Below are 19,702 nucleotides of genomic sequence, written 5' to 3'. Positions count from 1 at the left end.
CTACCCATCAAAATATTTTGCCCCTCCCCCAGTCAGGGGTCAGGAGATATATAAACATAATCCATTTAGCATAAAAACGAGGTATTCTTAGCATATCAAATATTTTGTAATATTATTTATTCAATATGTGTAAGTTGTCACTGTTGACATAACAGTTCTGTTAAGGGCTATTCAAATCTCAGGAATAAGGAAAGATACCTGCTAAAATTCTAGTTGTTATTGTTTAGGATTTGTATTTGCATGCTTACATGCCTATATAAAATCATTGCCTAGCTTAAAAAAAAATGTGTTCCTTTTTCCTCTCTATTGTGTATGACTTCTAAGTTTCAAATCTAGTTTAAAGGGACATGAAACCCATTTTTTTTCTTTCATGATTCAATTTTAAACAACTTTCTAATTTACTTCTATTATCTAATTGTTTTCATTCTCTTGGTATCATTTGTTGAAGGAGCAGCAACGCAGTAATGGTTTCTAACTGAACTCATGGATTAGCCAATCACAATCAATATATATATGCAGCTAGCAATCAAAAGCTAGATCCTAGGTACTCTCCTGCTGCTCCTAAGCATGCCTATATAAATCTTTCAGCAAAGGATAACAAGAGAAGGAAGCAAATTAAATAATAGAAGTAAATTGGAAAATTGTTTAAAATTGTATTCCCTATCTGAATCACGAAAGAAAAATTTTGGGTTTCATGTCCCTTTAATATAAAAACCCATAACAAGCCTATATCACTCAATTGTTATTTGTTGTTTCTTTCAACTTTTTTAATTCAAAATTAAATTTCATTTGAAAAATCAGAACAGCAATTTCTTAAACTATTCTTTTAATTGTAGTTTCAAATTAAATAATTTGATTCATCAAACAATATTTGTTCTGACTTTCTGTTTTGCTTACAGAATGTGTTGGCCAAAGCTCTGTACGATAATGTGGCAGAGTCTCCAGATGAACTCTCTTTTCGGAAGGGGGATATCATGACAGTGCTAGAAAGGAACACCCAAGGTCTTGATGGATGGTGGCTGTGCTCTCTTCATGGGAGACAAGGCATTGTACCCGGAAACCGGCTTAAAATCCTGGTTGGGATGTATGATAAAAAACAAGGAGGTGGTGATCAAAGTCAACAGAAACCTCAGCCACAACCTCAGCAACAGCCACCCCAAACTACACAACCTTATAACCAAGGCGTGTACAATGTCCTTTCTACATCAAACCAGTATATCCATATGCATTCTGCTTACCAGAGCCAGGGCGGAGACAATGTGTACCTAGTTCCAGCACAACCTAAAGGACAACAGGGGCTTTATCAATCCCCCCAAACGCCACAACATCCAGGGCAAACTACCCCATCAAAACAACCTATATTATACCAAAACCAACCAAAGTTTCCAAGCCAAGTTCAAGACATATACCAAGTTCCACCATCTATGAACCCTTCACAGGAGCTTTATCAGGTTCCGGTTAGTATCACAAGTTCACCTCAACCTCAGGATGTTTATCAAGTTCCACCATCTGTTGGAACTGGACATGACATTTATCAGATCCCACCATCAATGACTCAAACACAGGAGATATATCAAGTACCACCATCCATGGATGCAAGAAGCTGTGATACCAGGAAACTGCCAGGAAAGGTACAGTACTAGATGTATATTATCTGATAGAGGGGTGGTTTTCTAAGTTGACATTGGGCCATTTTCTGATTTTTCATTAAAGCTAAAAACTGCATTTATTCTTTCTTTTGATCATTGTTTCTTTAAAAACATTTTTAGAAAGCAGTTATAATTATGGGTCTCTGCAATTAGCTTTTATGATCTGTGGGGCAGGCATGTGTAAAGGTGATGTAATGGGTGCATCTGTTAAAGTGGCATAAAACATGTTGAGATCTGTGCATATTCTAAAAGGACTAATTAAGTAAAAAAAAGTTTCCAGAAAAAAATGTTTGAAAATTGCTGGCAAGTATTTTAAAATGATTTTTTTAAAAATAAGCAAAATGACTTACATAGCTGTGCTTTCTGAAGTATACCGATCCCCCACCTTATCAGTATTAACATCAGAAACACAGGCATTGTATTTTAACTGAGTTCACAGCAGCTTATTTGCTGCTAGGGAAGCTCCAGCAGGTACTGATTGTTAAAGTCTTGCATTCTACCATATCAATGTTGGATATATATGCAGCCATAAAAGGAATTGTGTGGGGGGAGTTAGAGCTGTACAATTCTGACAAAAAGTGTTAATGGCGAGGTACTGCAGTATAAATTTGCAGGTAAAGTAATTAAAGTACATATTATTATATTTTGTCTCTATCCCAACTTGTTTTATGTCCCTTTAATACCTGACAAACATATTCAGAAAATTCTAAATGCTTCTTGCATTTGTGTTTAAATTATATTTACTTTTCATAAACAGGCCAATAATCTTGCATTCTACAAGATTTTTTTTTTTTTTTTTAAATAACAAGGCAATATGCAGCGGCTTTGTGAGACAGACGCTGCTTATTAGATCATTGGTTATATCCACTCAGGACAAAACCGGTTTTGGGGTTAAACACAAAGACATGAAGGGTTAGTGCTCAAATTACATGTAATTTTTGCACTATAATGGCTTTTTAAAGAGACTTTGTACTCTGTATTTTAATTCCATCTAAAGTAGGGTATTTTAAAATGCATTACATTTCTTTCCTTCTTTAATGAAAGTTATCTAAACACCACACGTGCATTAGCTATATTTGTTTTTTAAAGAGAATGAGATATTTATATTGACGCAATTGCCTTAAGATATGAATCATTTGTTCAGCTATACTGTTATGTAAACATATAGGGCCAGATTACGAGTGGAGCGCAAATGTTTATGCGCAAGCGATATTGGATTTTCATGTTTGTTTGTGTGCAAGTTAAATTGCGCTCATATTACAAGTTGAAAGTAAACGCGATTGCTTGAGCACAATTGAAGTTAACGCTCGTTGGGTTAGCCTGTCCTCAAAGCCATGGTTAAATGGATAGTAAACACCAAAAATGTTATTGTTTAAAAAGATAGATAATCCCTTTATTTACCATTCCCCAGTTTTGCATAACCAACACTGTTATAGAAATATACTGTTTACATCTGTAATTACCTTGTATCTAAGCTTCTGCTGACTGCCTCCTTATCTCAGATCTTTTGACAGACCTGAATTTCAGGCAATTAGTGCTGACTCTTAAATAACTTCACGTGCATGAGCACAATGTTATCTATATGAAACACATGAACTAACGCCCTCTAGCTGTGAAAAACTGTCAAATGCATTTAAATTAGAGGCGGCCTTCAAGGGTTTAGAAATAAGCATACAAGCCTGCCTAGTATTAGCTTCAAGTAAGAATAACAAGAGAACAAAGCAAATTTGATGATAAAAGTAAATTAGAAAGTTGTTTAAAATGACATGTCCTATCTGAATCATGAAAGTTTAATTTGGACTTCACTATCCCTTTAACTGTTTCACAAAACAAAAAAGCGTCACAAAACACATCAAAAATACATACAGTTACACTCATATTAACTCTGTCTAATAAAAAATATATATAAATTGCACAGAAAAGTTATAAGGTCTATTAGAAGATATAAGATCTGTTAGAAAAAAAGGCATTGAGATACATACATAATATACATGTCTAAAGACGTATATGTATGTATATGTGTACATATGTATTTATATCTGTATATCTGTATTTACAGGCATATACACATATTCTAAGTTTGGCACGCAAAAAGTTTACTTTTAGTGCAATTAACACTCTAGCGTAAGCGCTAAATAGCACTCCAATCGTAATCTAGCCCATAGTCAATGAAGGCTAATTTGCCATTTTATTGAAATATAAAAATATGTCATTGTGATTTAATGAACGTTGGCCCTAGGTATGTCTCATGAGAGACCGACTGTATAAATACATAGGTCATTACTGTACTTTGTTCCTAGCAGGGACCTACCCTGTGTTCATGTAAATGACATATGTTTGTCATTGACAGGAGCATACTGTAGAGCGATAGAATTAGTGCATACAAACTGTCCAGTTCTGGGATATAAGGTCTCTAGAACATAAGATTTATTGGATTTGTTTAATTCTGATGATCTCTATAGAATATAGGAAAGATGGGCATCTGCGTCTATCTTTCTTATAGTGAAGAGCTTTATGATGGTCCCTATAGATGAGATAACTCAGCTGCAGAAGGGTCATAAATATGGGTTAAAATTTTACAGAGCTCCTTTTTTTTATGCACAATAACAAAACTTACATGGCACAAAAGGACCTTCCTCAGTGTCAAAGCACCAAAGGGCATATTCTCAGCTAGTCCAAAGCAGTTTCAAGATTTATGGCAGTGTTTACTGGAAGATAAAGAGAGGAACGAGACACTGGTGACTATAATAGTTTTATATAAAGAAAGGCAATGAAAAGTAAGCATTGCATTTAGGCTTAAAATAAACCCATACGTTTAAATGATATACATTTCATTCCACTTTTCTCTCTCTAGCAGAATATTTGAATTAGCCGCAGTATCACTTTAAACCTATTCATGATGTTAAAGGGATATGAAACACATTTTTTCTTTCTTTCATGATTCAGATAGAGAATCAATTTTAAGCAACTTTCTAATTTACTCCAATTATCCATTTTTATTCGTTCTCTCAGTATCTTTATTTGAAATGCAGGAATTTAAGCTTAGGAGCCGGCCCATTTTTGGTTCATCACCAGGGTAGTGCCTGCTGATTGGTGGCTAAATGTATATAACTTATTTTAATTATTAATTAAATGCTCAGTTTTGTCAGGGGTATCTTATACTGACCCTGCTCCTGTGTTTGCAGAAGTAATAGTGAATTGATACGGTATAGTGTCTGCTATATCTGCGGTCAGCTCACTCAGTAGAACTGTGCATGCGCAGTTGAACTACTAACCAATATTACCTCACAGCGGCACCGCTTTAGAAATATATAGGGTGTGTGATGCATCTCCTATTGGCTGCACCACATGCCTGTCAAATGGTAGAAAAATTGGAAATGATGGGGAGGCAGACAGGGAACCGAAAACAGGGAAAGGACTAGGGGGTCGATTTATTAAGCAACGGATGCTGCATTCTACACCCATCGTTTCAGGCTCGCCTGAAACGGAAGTTAAAAAGCAGTTGTCGTAAGACTCCACCTCTTTTTTTTTTGCGGACTGAAATCATCCTGATCCGATACGATCGGGATGATTGACACCCCCTGCTAGCGGCCGATTGTGGGGCAGGGGGCGGCATTGCACAAGAATTTCACTAGAAATGCTTGTGCAATGATAAATGCCGACAGCGTATGCTGTCGTCATTTAGCGATGTCGAGCGGACATGATTCGCTATAGCAAATCATGTCCACTTGACATTTGTTAAATCTACCCCAGGAGTAAAGGCAAGGTTTAAAAGAGAAAAATACATATTTAATAGAAATTCTGTACTACATGTACATTAGTTAATATAAGTTTTCATATAATTAAATATTTAATTTACCATCACTTTAATGACAGTAAAATGCTAGAAAATATAGGTAGCAATGCCCCTTGGCAACCTCACAAACGTCTATAAATCTATCCCATTGTGTCTCTGCCAATAATAAAGCTTACTGTGAAAGGTAGTGGATAGACTCTAAAACCTTTCAATGTCATTAATGGACTCTGACCCTAGCAGCAGTTGTCATTTTGAACTAAAACATTTTACTGCTCATAAAATCTTCCTATAAATATTTTAGCAAGTAAAATATCCCAGCTGGACAGTTTGTCAGGTTATAATTTACTTTATAATTATATGTAAATGTAGGAGTGGAGCTCAAAAATGAGCTGTTGTGAAAATGTTGCGTGACCTCTGCTGGGTTTGCCTGTGTTTAGTTTTTGATCCTCAGTGCCATGCAGACGGCTAACTAGTAGGTCTTTTAAAAACATGGCAAACGTACAAACAGTAAGCACTGTAGTGCGTGCATATATTGTTTCTTTTTTCCAAATTATTTTAGACTGTGGCTTGACAAGTTTGTTTAAAACTTAAATAGTCACCCATGTGAGTGAAGATCCAACCATACAATGTTTAGGAGCCAGATAAATTGATATATATTTTTATTTATTTAAAGATGTAAGGAGAAGAACTTAAATAAAATTAAAAGCCAGAATTGCTCCCTGGCTTCCAAGATTTGTCAAATCCAGTTTTTTTTTACTATTATTTACCCACACATATTCCTACACTTTATGTAATCTCAGTATTCTGTTAAAGGGACATACAATTTAACCCCTTAATGACCCTGTATGTTGCTGGTCTTTCTAGGGGCTCGTGGCAAGACCGGCGCTATTGTAAACAGTCCTTTCCCTTAAAGACCAGTGGCGTACAGGGTCAAATGTAAAGGGACATTACCCTGTGAGTGTCATTTTATCAGCTTCACCTTGTAAATACACATTTCTTTTGTTGTTCTATAGATTAACAAATCTAGCAAACCTTAAAATTTTTAAAACAAATTAAAAATTTTGTTTGCTGCAATTGTATTTCAATAGCCATACTACACCCACCACTTGCCTTATTTGGATAAGCTATTCAGAACTTGTTATTGGAGAAGACACAGCTTGCCACTGTCATTTTGTTAGCAAATTTAAAATTTTTTGCAATTTATTTTCTGATAATCTCTGCTGAGGCCAGCCAGGGACATGTATGTAGCTGGGTTAAGCTTGTGAAGTATATCAGGTGTGCTCACTTCCCATTCTAAGAGTTGGAAGACTTTATTTTAGCACATTTAGCAATGTACTACTGGGAGCTAGCTGCTGATTGGTGGTTGAACATATAAGCCTCTTGTCATTGGTTCATCTGATGTGTTCAGCTAGCTCCCAGTGGTGCATTGCTGCTCCCTCAATACATTATAATTTTAGAATGAAGCATATTTGGTAATCAATATAAATTGAAAAGTTGTTTACAATTGTATGCTCTATCTGAATCATGAGAGAAAATATTTGGGTTTTATGTCCCTTTAATGATTGTTTTAATATCTATTGAGTGCAAAAGGAAAAAAAGTACTGATCTTAGGATCTTACTGGGCAAACATAAACATTGAGAAAGGCCACGCCAGCCAAAACAGGCTTGCTCCTTTTCTTTTCCACCTCTCATAAACCCCTTGCCTGACTCCGAGGTTTCTGTTATCAGCCAGGAAATAGAAGGGATGCCACCTCAGCCATGTTTTCCTGGACACTTATGAGTTACACATGCTGCAGGGTTAGCAGGGAGGAACATGTATTGTGCCTCTAGACATCACATGAATAGTGCTAATAAACAGCACGATACATATTCCCCCCTGCACACCCTACAGCATGTGTAACTGATAAGTGTCAAGGAAAACATGGCTGAGGTGGCAACCCTAGGTGTGATTCGGGCTACCTTTCGCTTTTTATGTTGTGTTTTTGTTCTTATTTTGCTTCAGTCTATGGGGCTGGAGGGCTATGTAATTTGAATTTACTTACTACCATAGATATTCTGGGAGGAATGATTTTTATTTTAGTCACCTCTGTTGATATAGTTTTATTCATTAATAAAAGTTATTTTTTAGTATTGGGAGTGCATTACCTTTTCTCTTTTTTGTATATATTTATATATCTATATCTGATTATCTTTCCTTGAAAATGATGTTTTAACTGCATTGTTGGTATATATTTGCCTTGTGAGAGCTTGATCATTTTACGCTGTAAGTTTCACGAGTTAATGCAGACCTTATTTTGAAAGAGCAATGGAAATGAGAGAGAATGCGAATTCAGAAGACAGCATGCAGCTGGCAAGTCTCTAATTATAAATTAACTCTAATTACGGCTCATTTAGCATGCATCCCAAACAGATGGGCCACTGCAGGTCTGGCAGCGATTTTGCTTTTTCTTTTTTGGTTCTGACCAATAGTTTTGGGTGGGAAAGTGTTTTATCCTTGAGTTGGCCATGACTGCATGAAATTCAATAAAAAGCTGTGAAAACTGAATCTTTAAAGTGTCTTCTTTCCTGAAAGCTCTTGACCCCATGAGTCGTCGATTAACGTCCCCATGAACTTTAATTACCCTAAAGCATTCAACACTTAAAGGGACAGTATACACTCATTTTCATATAACTGCATGTAATAGACACTACTATAAAGAATAAGATGCACAGATACTGATAAAAAAAATCCAGTATAAAACTGTTTAAAAACTTACTTAGAAGCTCTCAGTTTAGCTCCGTTGAAAAGGTAGCTGGAAAGCCCACTGCAAGTGGGAAATAAGACTCCCCCTCCCCCTTCTTTTGCATATGAAAAGACCCTTTACACAAACAGGAGCAAGCTGGAGAAGGTAGCTGACGGTATTCACATAAAACTTTGGGGTTTGGTTAGGAGTCTGAAAATCAGAGCAATGTTATTAAAAAATAAGCAAAACTATACATTTATTTAAAAAAAAAAAAAACCTTTATGGGTTATATAAATAGATCATCTACAAATCATTTATGCAAAGAAAAAATGAGTGTAAAATGTCCCTTTAAAGAATACACAGACACCTGATGTTTGGTAAAATACTGGCCACAGCCTGTTTATTAAATAACAAGTTTAAAACACCAAATACATAACTCTTTAACCATATAAACTCAGTTCACTATGAAGATGCTAGCTCCCAAACTTAATTCACTAATCTCCATTTACTTGTTGACCAGGCCGTAGATATAAATTCACCTGGACTTAAATAAGTCTGTTATTTCTTTAAAACCCCAAGCTCCAAGGAACCCCGTGTCCAAGAAGTTACTTAACCTGCTCTCCCACCCCGTGGGGAGGCTAACCCATTCACTTATGGCCATAGTCCAATTGCAGACGTGAGGGAACTAGCACCCGCCAAAGACTGTGACAAACATAAAACTGCAAATAATGGGAGGGAGGGAGGGAGGGAGGGAGGGAAACTTTTCTCTGCCTAAGAAGTAATTTTCTGAAAATGGCCGCCCACACACTTGCCTTATATAGCCTGCCCCTGAGACCCATCCTACTCCACCAAATATGGGCCTAACTCCTCCCAAGGGTCATGGGCCCCCTCCCCCTACGTTCCTTCGTGTCCTGGGGCTGTCTGACTGCGAGAAGTGCTTTATTAAAGGGATTCGAAAATGATGCATAAAGCTTAATACATCACTACCGCTGCTGTATTGTAAGCACAAAGCCATGTATTTATAACAATTGCATAGTTTTTGAATTTTTAATATATAAAACATATTGGCCTTAATTACAAGTAAAGTCCAAAATGCAAGCAGTATGGAATATGTACATACTTATCAATTCATACTGCTTGTATTTTTGCACTTCCATTACAAATCAATGGTTATTATGCATGCAGAATTGCAGTAGTATAGCGCGTGCTACAGTATTCATGGTGGATAATAAAGATGTGCAATTTTTCTTAGGAAATAGATTTCTTTGAGGGCCTGCAATAAAAAAATTAATGTTAGGTAATACTTAAAGTGAAGGTAAAGTTTTACCTATCTCTAAACACTAATGAATTAGTCATAGTTAAAATAATGCAATTGCTAACTTTTTTTTCCACAGTGCCATACCTCCCAACATTTCAAAATTCAAAAGAGGGACACCCCCCCCCCCCCGGCAAAAAAATTGAAATGTGGTGGGCGGGGCTTAAAAATCATAAGACCAAAGTAATAAAAATAAAATTCTAAATAGTCATATATTTTAATACACTTAGGCAGCAAATCAAACACAAGCTCAAACCACTGGTATGACTATGTGAGCGCTGTATTTAATTAGCCTTTGCAAAGACATTGCTAAATATTTTTATCTTAATTGCACATTTATTAATACATTCTTTAAAACTACTCTCTGCATTCCCCATTAATATTCTAGATTCTGGCCTTTAAAGTCAGCAAAAATGCACAGTAGCACACTACATAGCATACACTTACACATGCAGATACACACACTACATAGCATACACTTATACATGCAGATACACACACACTACATAGCATACACTTATACATGCATATACACACACTACATAGCATACACTTACACATGCAGATACACACACACTACATAGCATACACTTACACATGCAGCATACACTTATACATGCAGATACACAGACACTACATAGTATACACTTATACATGCAGACACACACACACTACATAGCATACACTTATACATGCAGCATACACTTATACATGCAGATACACACACACTACATAGCATACACTTATACATGCAGATACATACACACTACATAGTATACACTTACACATGCAGATACACACACACTACATAGCATACACTTATACATGCAGCATACACTTATACATGCAGATACACAAGACATTACATAGTATACACTTATACATGCAGACACACACACACTAGATAGCATACACTTATACATGCAGATACACACTTATACATGCAGATACACACACACTACATAGCATACACTTATACATGCAGATACACATACACACACTACATAGCTTACATTTATACATGCAGACACACACACACTACATAGCATAAACTTATACATACAGATACACACACACAGTTATGGATACAGATAGACACACACACTACATCATATATGGGTATCTGTAATTCATTGTATGGGGTCCTGGGGTTGGCAAGCACATTAGCTGGCAGTCTGCGGCTGCCACTGTTCGTTAAACTGTTTGTTACCCTGGTATTAGCACTGCTCATTGTAGAAAACTGAAAGCATGCTAGTATTATCACCAGGGGTTAGATATCATCATTACCAGAGGTAGGTTAGAGAGGTCACCATTACCCGTGGTCAGAGTGTATACAGCCTTCTTACTCCTGCTTAACCCACACACCATTCCTTTTCCACAGGGAATATAACAGGTATCTAACCCTGTGAGAGCAAAGCCAGCTGCTTCTGAGTATGGGCCCAATAGAATTGTAAAAAAAAAAAAAAAAAAAAAAAAAAATTTTTTTTTTTTTAATGCCTGGGGAAAATCGGGACAGATGGCTAGCAACTCAGGAAAGAGGGACAGACCCCTAAAATCGGGACTGTCCCGCGAAAATCGGGACAGTTGGGGGGTATGCAGTGCATTATAAATGTATAAAATAATCAAGGTTTATATTCCCCTACCATTATGTTCCTTACTCCTCCCATCAGCCATTTCCTTATGTTAGAGAGAGTGACATATAGAGTGGTCCCTACTCTCAGCAATGCGCATGCGGTGATCTACTATTTTTTCCAATGCGCTGGCGTCATTCTTCGTGTTATGGCAAATCAATAATGATTGCAATAGGCATGCGTGAAATGGGAGCACGCTTGTCTTACAAGCCCAACAAATAATTCTATATGCATGCGCAGATCAGAAATAAAAAATGGTTTTAGAAGTAAATGTTTGAGGTTGGTTATTTAATTTCATAAAAGTGATTTAGAATATGTGTTTTATTTATACCAAAAATGTGAAAAGTTTGTAATCCTTTAAAGCATATATGGGTATAATGTATATAGGGAGATATCAGTCATGCAAGATAGCCACATGATTTTACAATCTATCTTAGTAAATATTAACCGTACATAGATATTAAAATAGATTATAAGATTATTACTAGTAAGATATTTATAACTGTGCCTAACTTGTCTCAGCAGAGGAGATAAGATTACAGGCTTTTTGACCTAAGGATACCTAAATTACAACATGGTGATGCCCTTTAATTTATAGAGACTAAAACTTTTCAAATACTTTTTTCAATATATGAACTAATATACGAGTAGAGCGCAAATTAACGCTTCAACTTGAGCGTTAATTGTGCTAGAAGTAAGCTTTTTGTGCTTGTTGGGTTGTGCTCATATTATGAGTTGAAAGTAAACTGTTTTCGCTCTTGCACTATCCCAACAACTCAAAAAGCCAAAGTTAGAATATTGTGTGCGTGTTTACTTATTCCCCCATAGAAGACAATGGAGAAAAAAAAGTGGAAAAAAAAAAATTAACACCCCACTCTCGTTAAACCCGTTCGCATATTCTCATTTGCGCTAACCCAACATGAAAATATGAATATTTTGCATTTCAATGTTCTGCACATGGCAGAATATATTTTATTTATTCATAAATAAATATTTCTACATATATCTGATGTTTTTTTTCTGTAAAATATATATCTTTACTTATATATAGATGATTATATATAGATATATACAGATATACAGATATATACAAATATGTGTGTATATAGCTGTGCACCCCGGACACTAATTGAGAGTGCTTTACCTTATGACACTGTATGTATATATATATATATATATATATATATATATATATATATATATATATATATATAGGAATATCTATTTAGAACTACATAGTACATATTCCGCTATGTGCAGAACATTGGAATGTGAAATATTTACATTAAATACATAGTTAAAACCTTTTTTTATAAATGAATATTGCATAAATATGCTTTAACATGTTTTCATCTACTTTACTGCAAAGGGCTTCATTGCACTTGAATATATATCTATATATGTGTACTTATGTGTATATATTGTCCGTAAATACATATATACACATATAAATAGATACATACACATATATAGATATATATCTATATACATACACACACATCTTTAGACATGTATATGTATGTATCTCAATGTTAATGCCTCATATCTTTGAGCCTTTATAACTTTTTTTTGCAATATTTATTTTAAGAATTTTTATTTGATGGTGTTATTATGGGTTTAACTATACCTGTACTTTGTAATCTATTTTTGATGTGTTTTGTACAACATTTATGTTTTGTGAAGTCGCAGTAATCATTCTTGGGTAAATTGCAATTGCGCTCAAGCAATCGTGTTTACTTTCAACTTGTAATACCAGCGGTAAGCCCGATGACCGCAAACACCCGTGATAAACCCCTTATCGCTCGGGCGCAAACATCTGGCGTGTAATCTGGCCCTTACTGTTTAATGTTAATTTTATCCCACATCTTCCCTTATTTAAAGGTTTCAGAAATTTAGAGAATCTGGCCCTGTGTCTACATAAACAGTATTGAGACTGAAAATCACATTTCCGAATCAGTTATGGAACTACATGTCTGATTGTTTTATGTATTTTACCGGAGAAAATATCAAAGTAGCAGAAAACGCTAGCCGCTAGACAAACAGTGTGACCTCCATGAGATGGATGCATGTGAAATCCATTACATTCAAATCTTACAGCTCTTGCCCTTGAGAGATCACTACAGTTCTTCATCTCTCACATACTCATTACAAATTCTGTTGTTGCTCTCTTCCTATAGCTGTCTGCTTGTTCTACACACAGATAACAGTTGCCTTATATTATAAGTAAGTTTATTTGTGCTTTAGAATGGAAATGAGCTAATTCAGAAAAAAAACTGAGGAAATATAAAAGGAGAACTAGTTATGCATAATGTAGTGGTCACAACATACATTATTATCCGCCATGTCTTGGTGGAACGTGTTATGGGATTTTAGGAAGCTCAGAGTAACCAATGTGAATCCAACTAATTAGATATGGGAAGTAGGCGGCCTCTCATTGACTTTGGCTCTTTTTAGAGCTGGATTTATGCTTCCAGCTAAGATCTGCTAAGATCAGCACGCTAAGTAGGGTCACCTACTTTCGCATTTGGCAGCTAACGAAGCTGCCGAATGCTCATATCTACAACTAATCATGATTTTCAAATATAATTGTTAGCTATCTAATTACATATACAATATCATACTGAAGTACAAATCAATTAATGAAAAACCTAGGCGTAAAATATGAGTGAGAAGGACCATAATTCAGTATACTAAGACAAGCTCTTATACTGTGGTGTAGTTTTTGTGTGCTGCCAACCCTGCTGTGCTCCAGAATATTTACCTCATGCATTTCAGACATCCAGTTCCAGAGGCACGTAGAGGGGTTGTGTAAATCAAATAGACAACCAGAAACCATTGATTTGTATTAAAATTGTTGAATAAAACATGTGAGATGAAAGGCATAGAGCAACCCTTCAAAAATACACCGTCACCCTAAATCCTGCTGCCCTCTTAGCAAGCCTAGTTGGTGTAGGCTAAATTACCCTCCCACTCTTATTAGAATAACGTTATCAGTGGTACTAGAATATTAGATACATAAAATAATGCTGAGTATATTTACAACTAATTTAATGTATGTACAGTATAATTACTGAAAACCTTGACTGTTCATCTTGTTTATAATTACTTCAATATGTAAATATGATTATTTCACACAAACACACACACACACATATATATATATATACACACAGGGTTTAAAATGTCCAATCCTAAACTACTAGCCACTACTTGATTACACAACGCCCACTACTCCACCCCTCTATGCACATATGTTTAGCCATTGTGAAACTCCTTATTGTGCAGTAGTTTTTAATATAGTTTTTATTTTATACCATTACAAATTAAATAATGCTACATACAGTAATCAATTAATAAAAATAAGTGCTTAGCCGTTTGCAACAGCAACTAGGGTTCTGGGGAAGACAACAGCTGGACAGAAAAAAGAAGTTGTTGAACTGAGAGACGGCCATAGCAGACCTGGAGATTTTTTTTTAATTAATTATATTAATAATTAATCATAATAATAATAGTTTAAAATTATTATCACTTCCTTCTCTATCTTAAATCTCTCCACTACCTCCTCTCTTTAGTCTCCCTTTCTACCCTCTCCTTTCTCTCTCAGGCCACATCTGCTTTTTACACTTTCTTTCTCCTCTCTCAAATGTCTTCACTCTTTCTTTTTTTTTTCTCCACTCTCTTAACTCTATCTTCTTCTCCACTTTCACTTTCCCTCTCCAATTTCTCTCTCTCTGCCAACGTTTAGCCTCTCAGAACAGTAACAGTCTAAGCACTAATGGGTCCCTACTACTACAGCCCTAGAGGAATAACATTTCTTTGCCCATTCACAGATAGATAATATCCCTTTATAATATTTTTAGCACATAGTCCAAAATGTGTGTTTGTCACTGCAGCAATAGGAGTGTACATTTTGCAAATACAATAACTAACTTAGAACATGCCACCAGACTTCGGACAGTGAGTGAATGTTGAGTGGAAATTTTGAGCCCTGTATATATATAGTATATATATATATGTATATATATATATATATATATATATATATACTATATATATACAGACACACACACACATATATATATATATATATATATATATATATATATATATATATATATATATAAATATATTTATATTAATATAGCACACAGAGAAAGTTCAGCACTTGAGTTGAGAGCTTGTGAGTGAGTGCTGGACTTTCTATGTGTGCTATATTAATGTATTATTTTTTTGTAATTTTCCCTGTTTGGTCCTTGCACCCAGACCTGTCTGGGGTTAACTGCCTTTGACTCTGGTGACAGTGCAGCTTCCTTAGAGTGCTGTTTTCCACCCAGGGCTGTGCATGTTACAGGGTCATAGGATGTATACCCCGTCTGGCCTGAGAGTGCTGACCCCACCCATGTTTTGTATATATATATATATATATATATATATATATATATATATATATATATATATATATAGCGCAATGGTGGCAGCGTTTGTGTGTTTACAATTTACTCCTGCCCTTAAAACATCCTGTGTTGTTCTAGAAAAATAGAATGCAAGACACATGGGAAACCTTTGTTATTCTAGTAATATTATTATTAACAATTTTTTTTTGTATTACGGTTAAACAAAAACAGCATGCACTCAGTACACAATGTAGTGGTTTCAGTTATTTCCTGAAAATTAGGGGGGGGGGGGGGACTCCAGATAGCAAGGAAATTGTAGCCTCGAAAACAGGAATAACCAGTATAATTTATAGGGCCACATTTGCAGTCCCCTAATCATAAATGGAACTGATAGTTCCCTTATGTGAGGGGAACAATGCATTCATTGTGGGGAGGGGCACAGTGTTACAACAAGTTTATGAGGTAGCCACAGAAAATGTGGGTTCTGGACATGAGAATGGAAAAATCATTTTCTGCTCCTGTGGTCAGGATAGGCTCATCAGAAGCCTCGCCCCCAAACATCACTTGTCCAACACTGACATAAAAATATTTATATTGGCTCCTAACATATCACCTGACTGGATATTTGTCTGTCTCCTAACTTTAATAAGAGTTTATCATCACCAAACACAGATGCCTGCATCGCTAGTAGGGACTAAAACATGTAACTGCACATATCTGAAGTATTAAATTAGTCTGCTTATGCAACATCTTTTTCAAGAAGAATAAAATGGATTAAACCAATCAGCAAAAAGAGATTTGTTAACTGGCTTTAGGAAGATTAATGTTTTCCCAAGAGATTTAGTCGTAGATCTAAGCTTTGGGTTGAAATGGTCATTCATTCTTAATACAAATGTGACCTATTTTAAGGACACCATCATTGTGATATTAAAAGGACATTAAAATATTTTTTTATTATTATTTTTTGCATTTAAAAGAGGGCATTTGAATATGTATTACTGTTGTGTTTTGTTTTCTGTGTGAAAAATTTTGTGGGACGTCAGTTTCATCCAATAGTAGAATATTACTCATCTTCAGTCAGTGAATGTCTATCCCACAATACTTTTAGTTTCAAAATCAAAATAATCAGCTACATCTTAACCTTTTTTATGCAAGAAATATTTCAGCATATTTAAACAGTGCACTTTATATGTATGTTGACTATTTGTGTGTGTAATATTCCTTTAAAAATATTATACAGTCTGAACAGATAATTAAAGGGACTTATTGGTGTAAAATTAAAAACATACACATATATACATTCACACATATACATATATACATTCACACATACACATATATACATTCACACATACACATATATACATTCACACATACACATATATACCTTCACACATACACATATATACATTCACACATACACATATATACATTCACACATACACATATATACCTTCACACATACACATATATACATATATACCTTCACACATACACATATATACATTCACACATACACATATATACATTCACACATACACATATATACCTTCACACATACACATATATACCTTCACACATACACATATATACATTCACACATACACATATATACATTCACACATACACATATATACCTTCACACATACACATATATACATTCACACATACACATATATACCTTCACACATATATACCTTCACACATACACATATATACATTCACACATACACATATATACCTTCACACATACACATATATACATTCACACATACACATATATACATTCACACATACACATATATACATTCACACATACATATATATACCTTCACACATACACATATATACATTCACACATACACATATATACCTTCACACATAAACATATATACCTTCACACATACACATATATACATTCACACATACACATATATACATTCACACATACACATATATACCTTCACACATACACATATATACCTTCACACATACACATATATACATTCACACATACACATATATACCTTCACACATACACATATATATCTTCACACATACACATATATACCTTCACACATACACATATATACATTCACACATACACATATATACATTCACACATACACATATATACCTTCACACATACACATATATACATTCACACATACACATATATACCTTCACACATACACATATATACATTCACACATACACATATATACATTCACACATACACATATATACCTTCACACATACACATATATACATTCACACATACACATATATACATTCACACATACACATATATACCTTCACACATACACATATATACATTCACACATACACATATATACCTTCACACATACACATATATACCTTCACACATACACATATATACATTCACACATACACATATATACATTCACACATACACATATATACCTTCACACATACACATATATACATTCACACATACACATATATACATTCACACATACACATATATACCTTCACACATACACATATATACATTCACACATACACATATATACATTCACACATACACATATACACATTCACACATACACATATATACATTCACTCATACACATATATACATTCACACATACACATATATACATTCACACATACACATATATACATTCACACATACACATATATACATTCACACATACACATATATACATTCACACATACACATATATACATTCACTCATACACATATATACATTCACACATACACATATATACATTCACACATACACATATATACATTCACACATACACATATATACATTCACACATACACATATATACATTCACACATACACATATATACATTCACACATACACATATACACATTCACACATACACATATATACATTCACACATACACATATATACATTCACACATACACATATATACATTCACACATACACATATACACATTCACACATACACATATACACATTCACACATACACATATATACATTCACACATACACATATATACATTCACACATACACATATATACATTCACTCATACACATATATACATTCACACATACACATATATACATTCACACATACACATATATACATTCACACATACACATATATACCTTCACACATACACATATATACATTCACACATACACATATATACATTCACACATACACATATATACCTTCACACATACACATATATACATTCACACATACACATATATACATTCACACATACACATATATACATTCACACATACACATATACACATTCACACATACACATATATACATTCACTCATACACATATATACATTCACACATACACATATATATATATTCACACATACACATATATACATTCACACATACACATATATACATTCACACATACACATATATACATTCACACATACACATATATACATTCACACATACACATATATACATTCACTCATACACATATATACATTCACACATACACATATATACATTCACACATACACATATATACATTCACACATACACATATATACATTCACACATACACATATATACATTCACACATACACATATACACATTCACACATACACATATATACATTCACACATACACATATATACATTCACACATACACATATATACATTCACACATACACATATATACATTCACACATACACATATATACATTCACACATACACATATATACATTCACACATACACATATATATATATTCACACATACACATATACACATTCACACATACACATATATACATTCACACATACACATATATACATTCACACATACACATATATACATTCACACATACACATATATACATTCACACATACACATATATACATTCACACATACAAAGCCAAACACGTGTATGTTTGAGCCAACACCTTGAAATATACCATTTCCATTTAAATCACTTTTTAAACATTTTTTAATAAAAAGCATAGTTTTGCTTGTAATATTTATAAATATGAGTGAAATATTTTATGTTATTATTCATGTGTTTTGATTCACGTTTTGTTTGTAGCTCTAACACTTCAGGTCTCTACAGTTTTTTTAATCACTGTTATGTGCTGCAGCATATAACTCACCACATGTAATTCGAGCTATGCTGAATGCAGCCAGTGATATTGATA

The 19,702-nt window shown here is 34.3% G+C and overlaps 1 protein-coding gene across 1 annotated transcript in view; it reads left to right on the top strand.

Moving 5' to 3' along the window:
* The window catches only part of BCAR1 (BCAR1 scaffold protein, Cas family member), a 181,658-nt gene that overhangs the window by 49,092 nt on the left and 112,864 nt on the right, over positions 1–19,702 (top strand). The window contains exon 2 of the mRNA XM_053700537.1: positions 900–1,631. Coding sequence (XP_053556512.1) covers positions 900–1,631 — 732 coding nt within the window. The remainder of the gene's footprint in view (positions 1–899; positions 1,632–19,702) is intronic.

This window comes from Bombina bombina, chromosome 1 (assembly GCF_027579735.1).
Source record: "Bombina bombina isolate aBomBom1 chromosome 1, aBomBom1.pri, whole genome shotgun sequence".
In the NCBI taxonomy this organism is placed as follows: Eukaryota; Metazoa; Chordata; class Amphibia; order Anura; family Bombinatoridae; genus Bombina; species Bombina bombina.
This window is presented reverse-complemented; position numbering and strand designations above follow the sequence as displayed.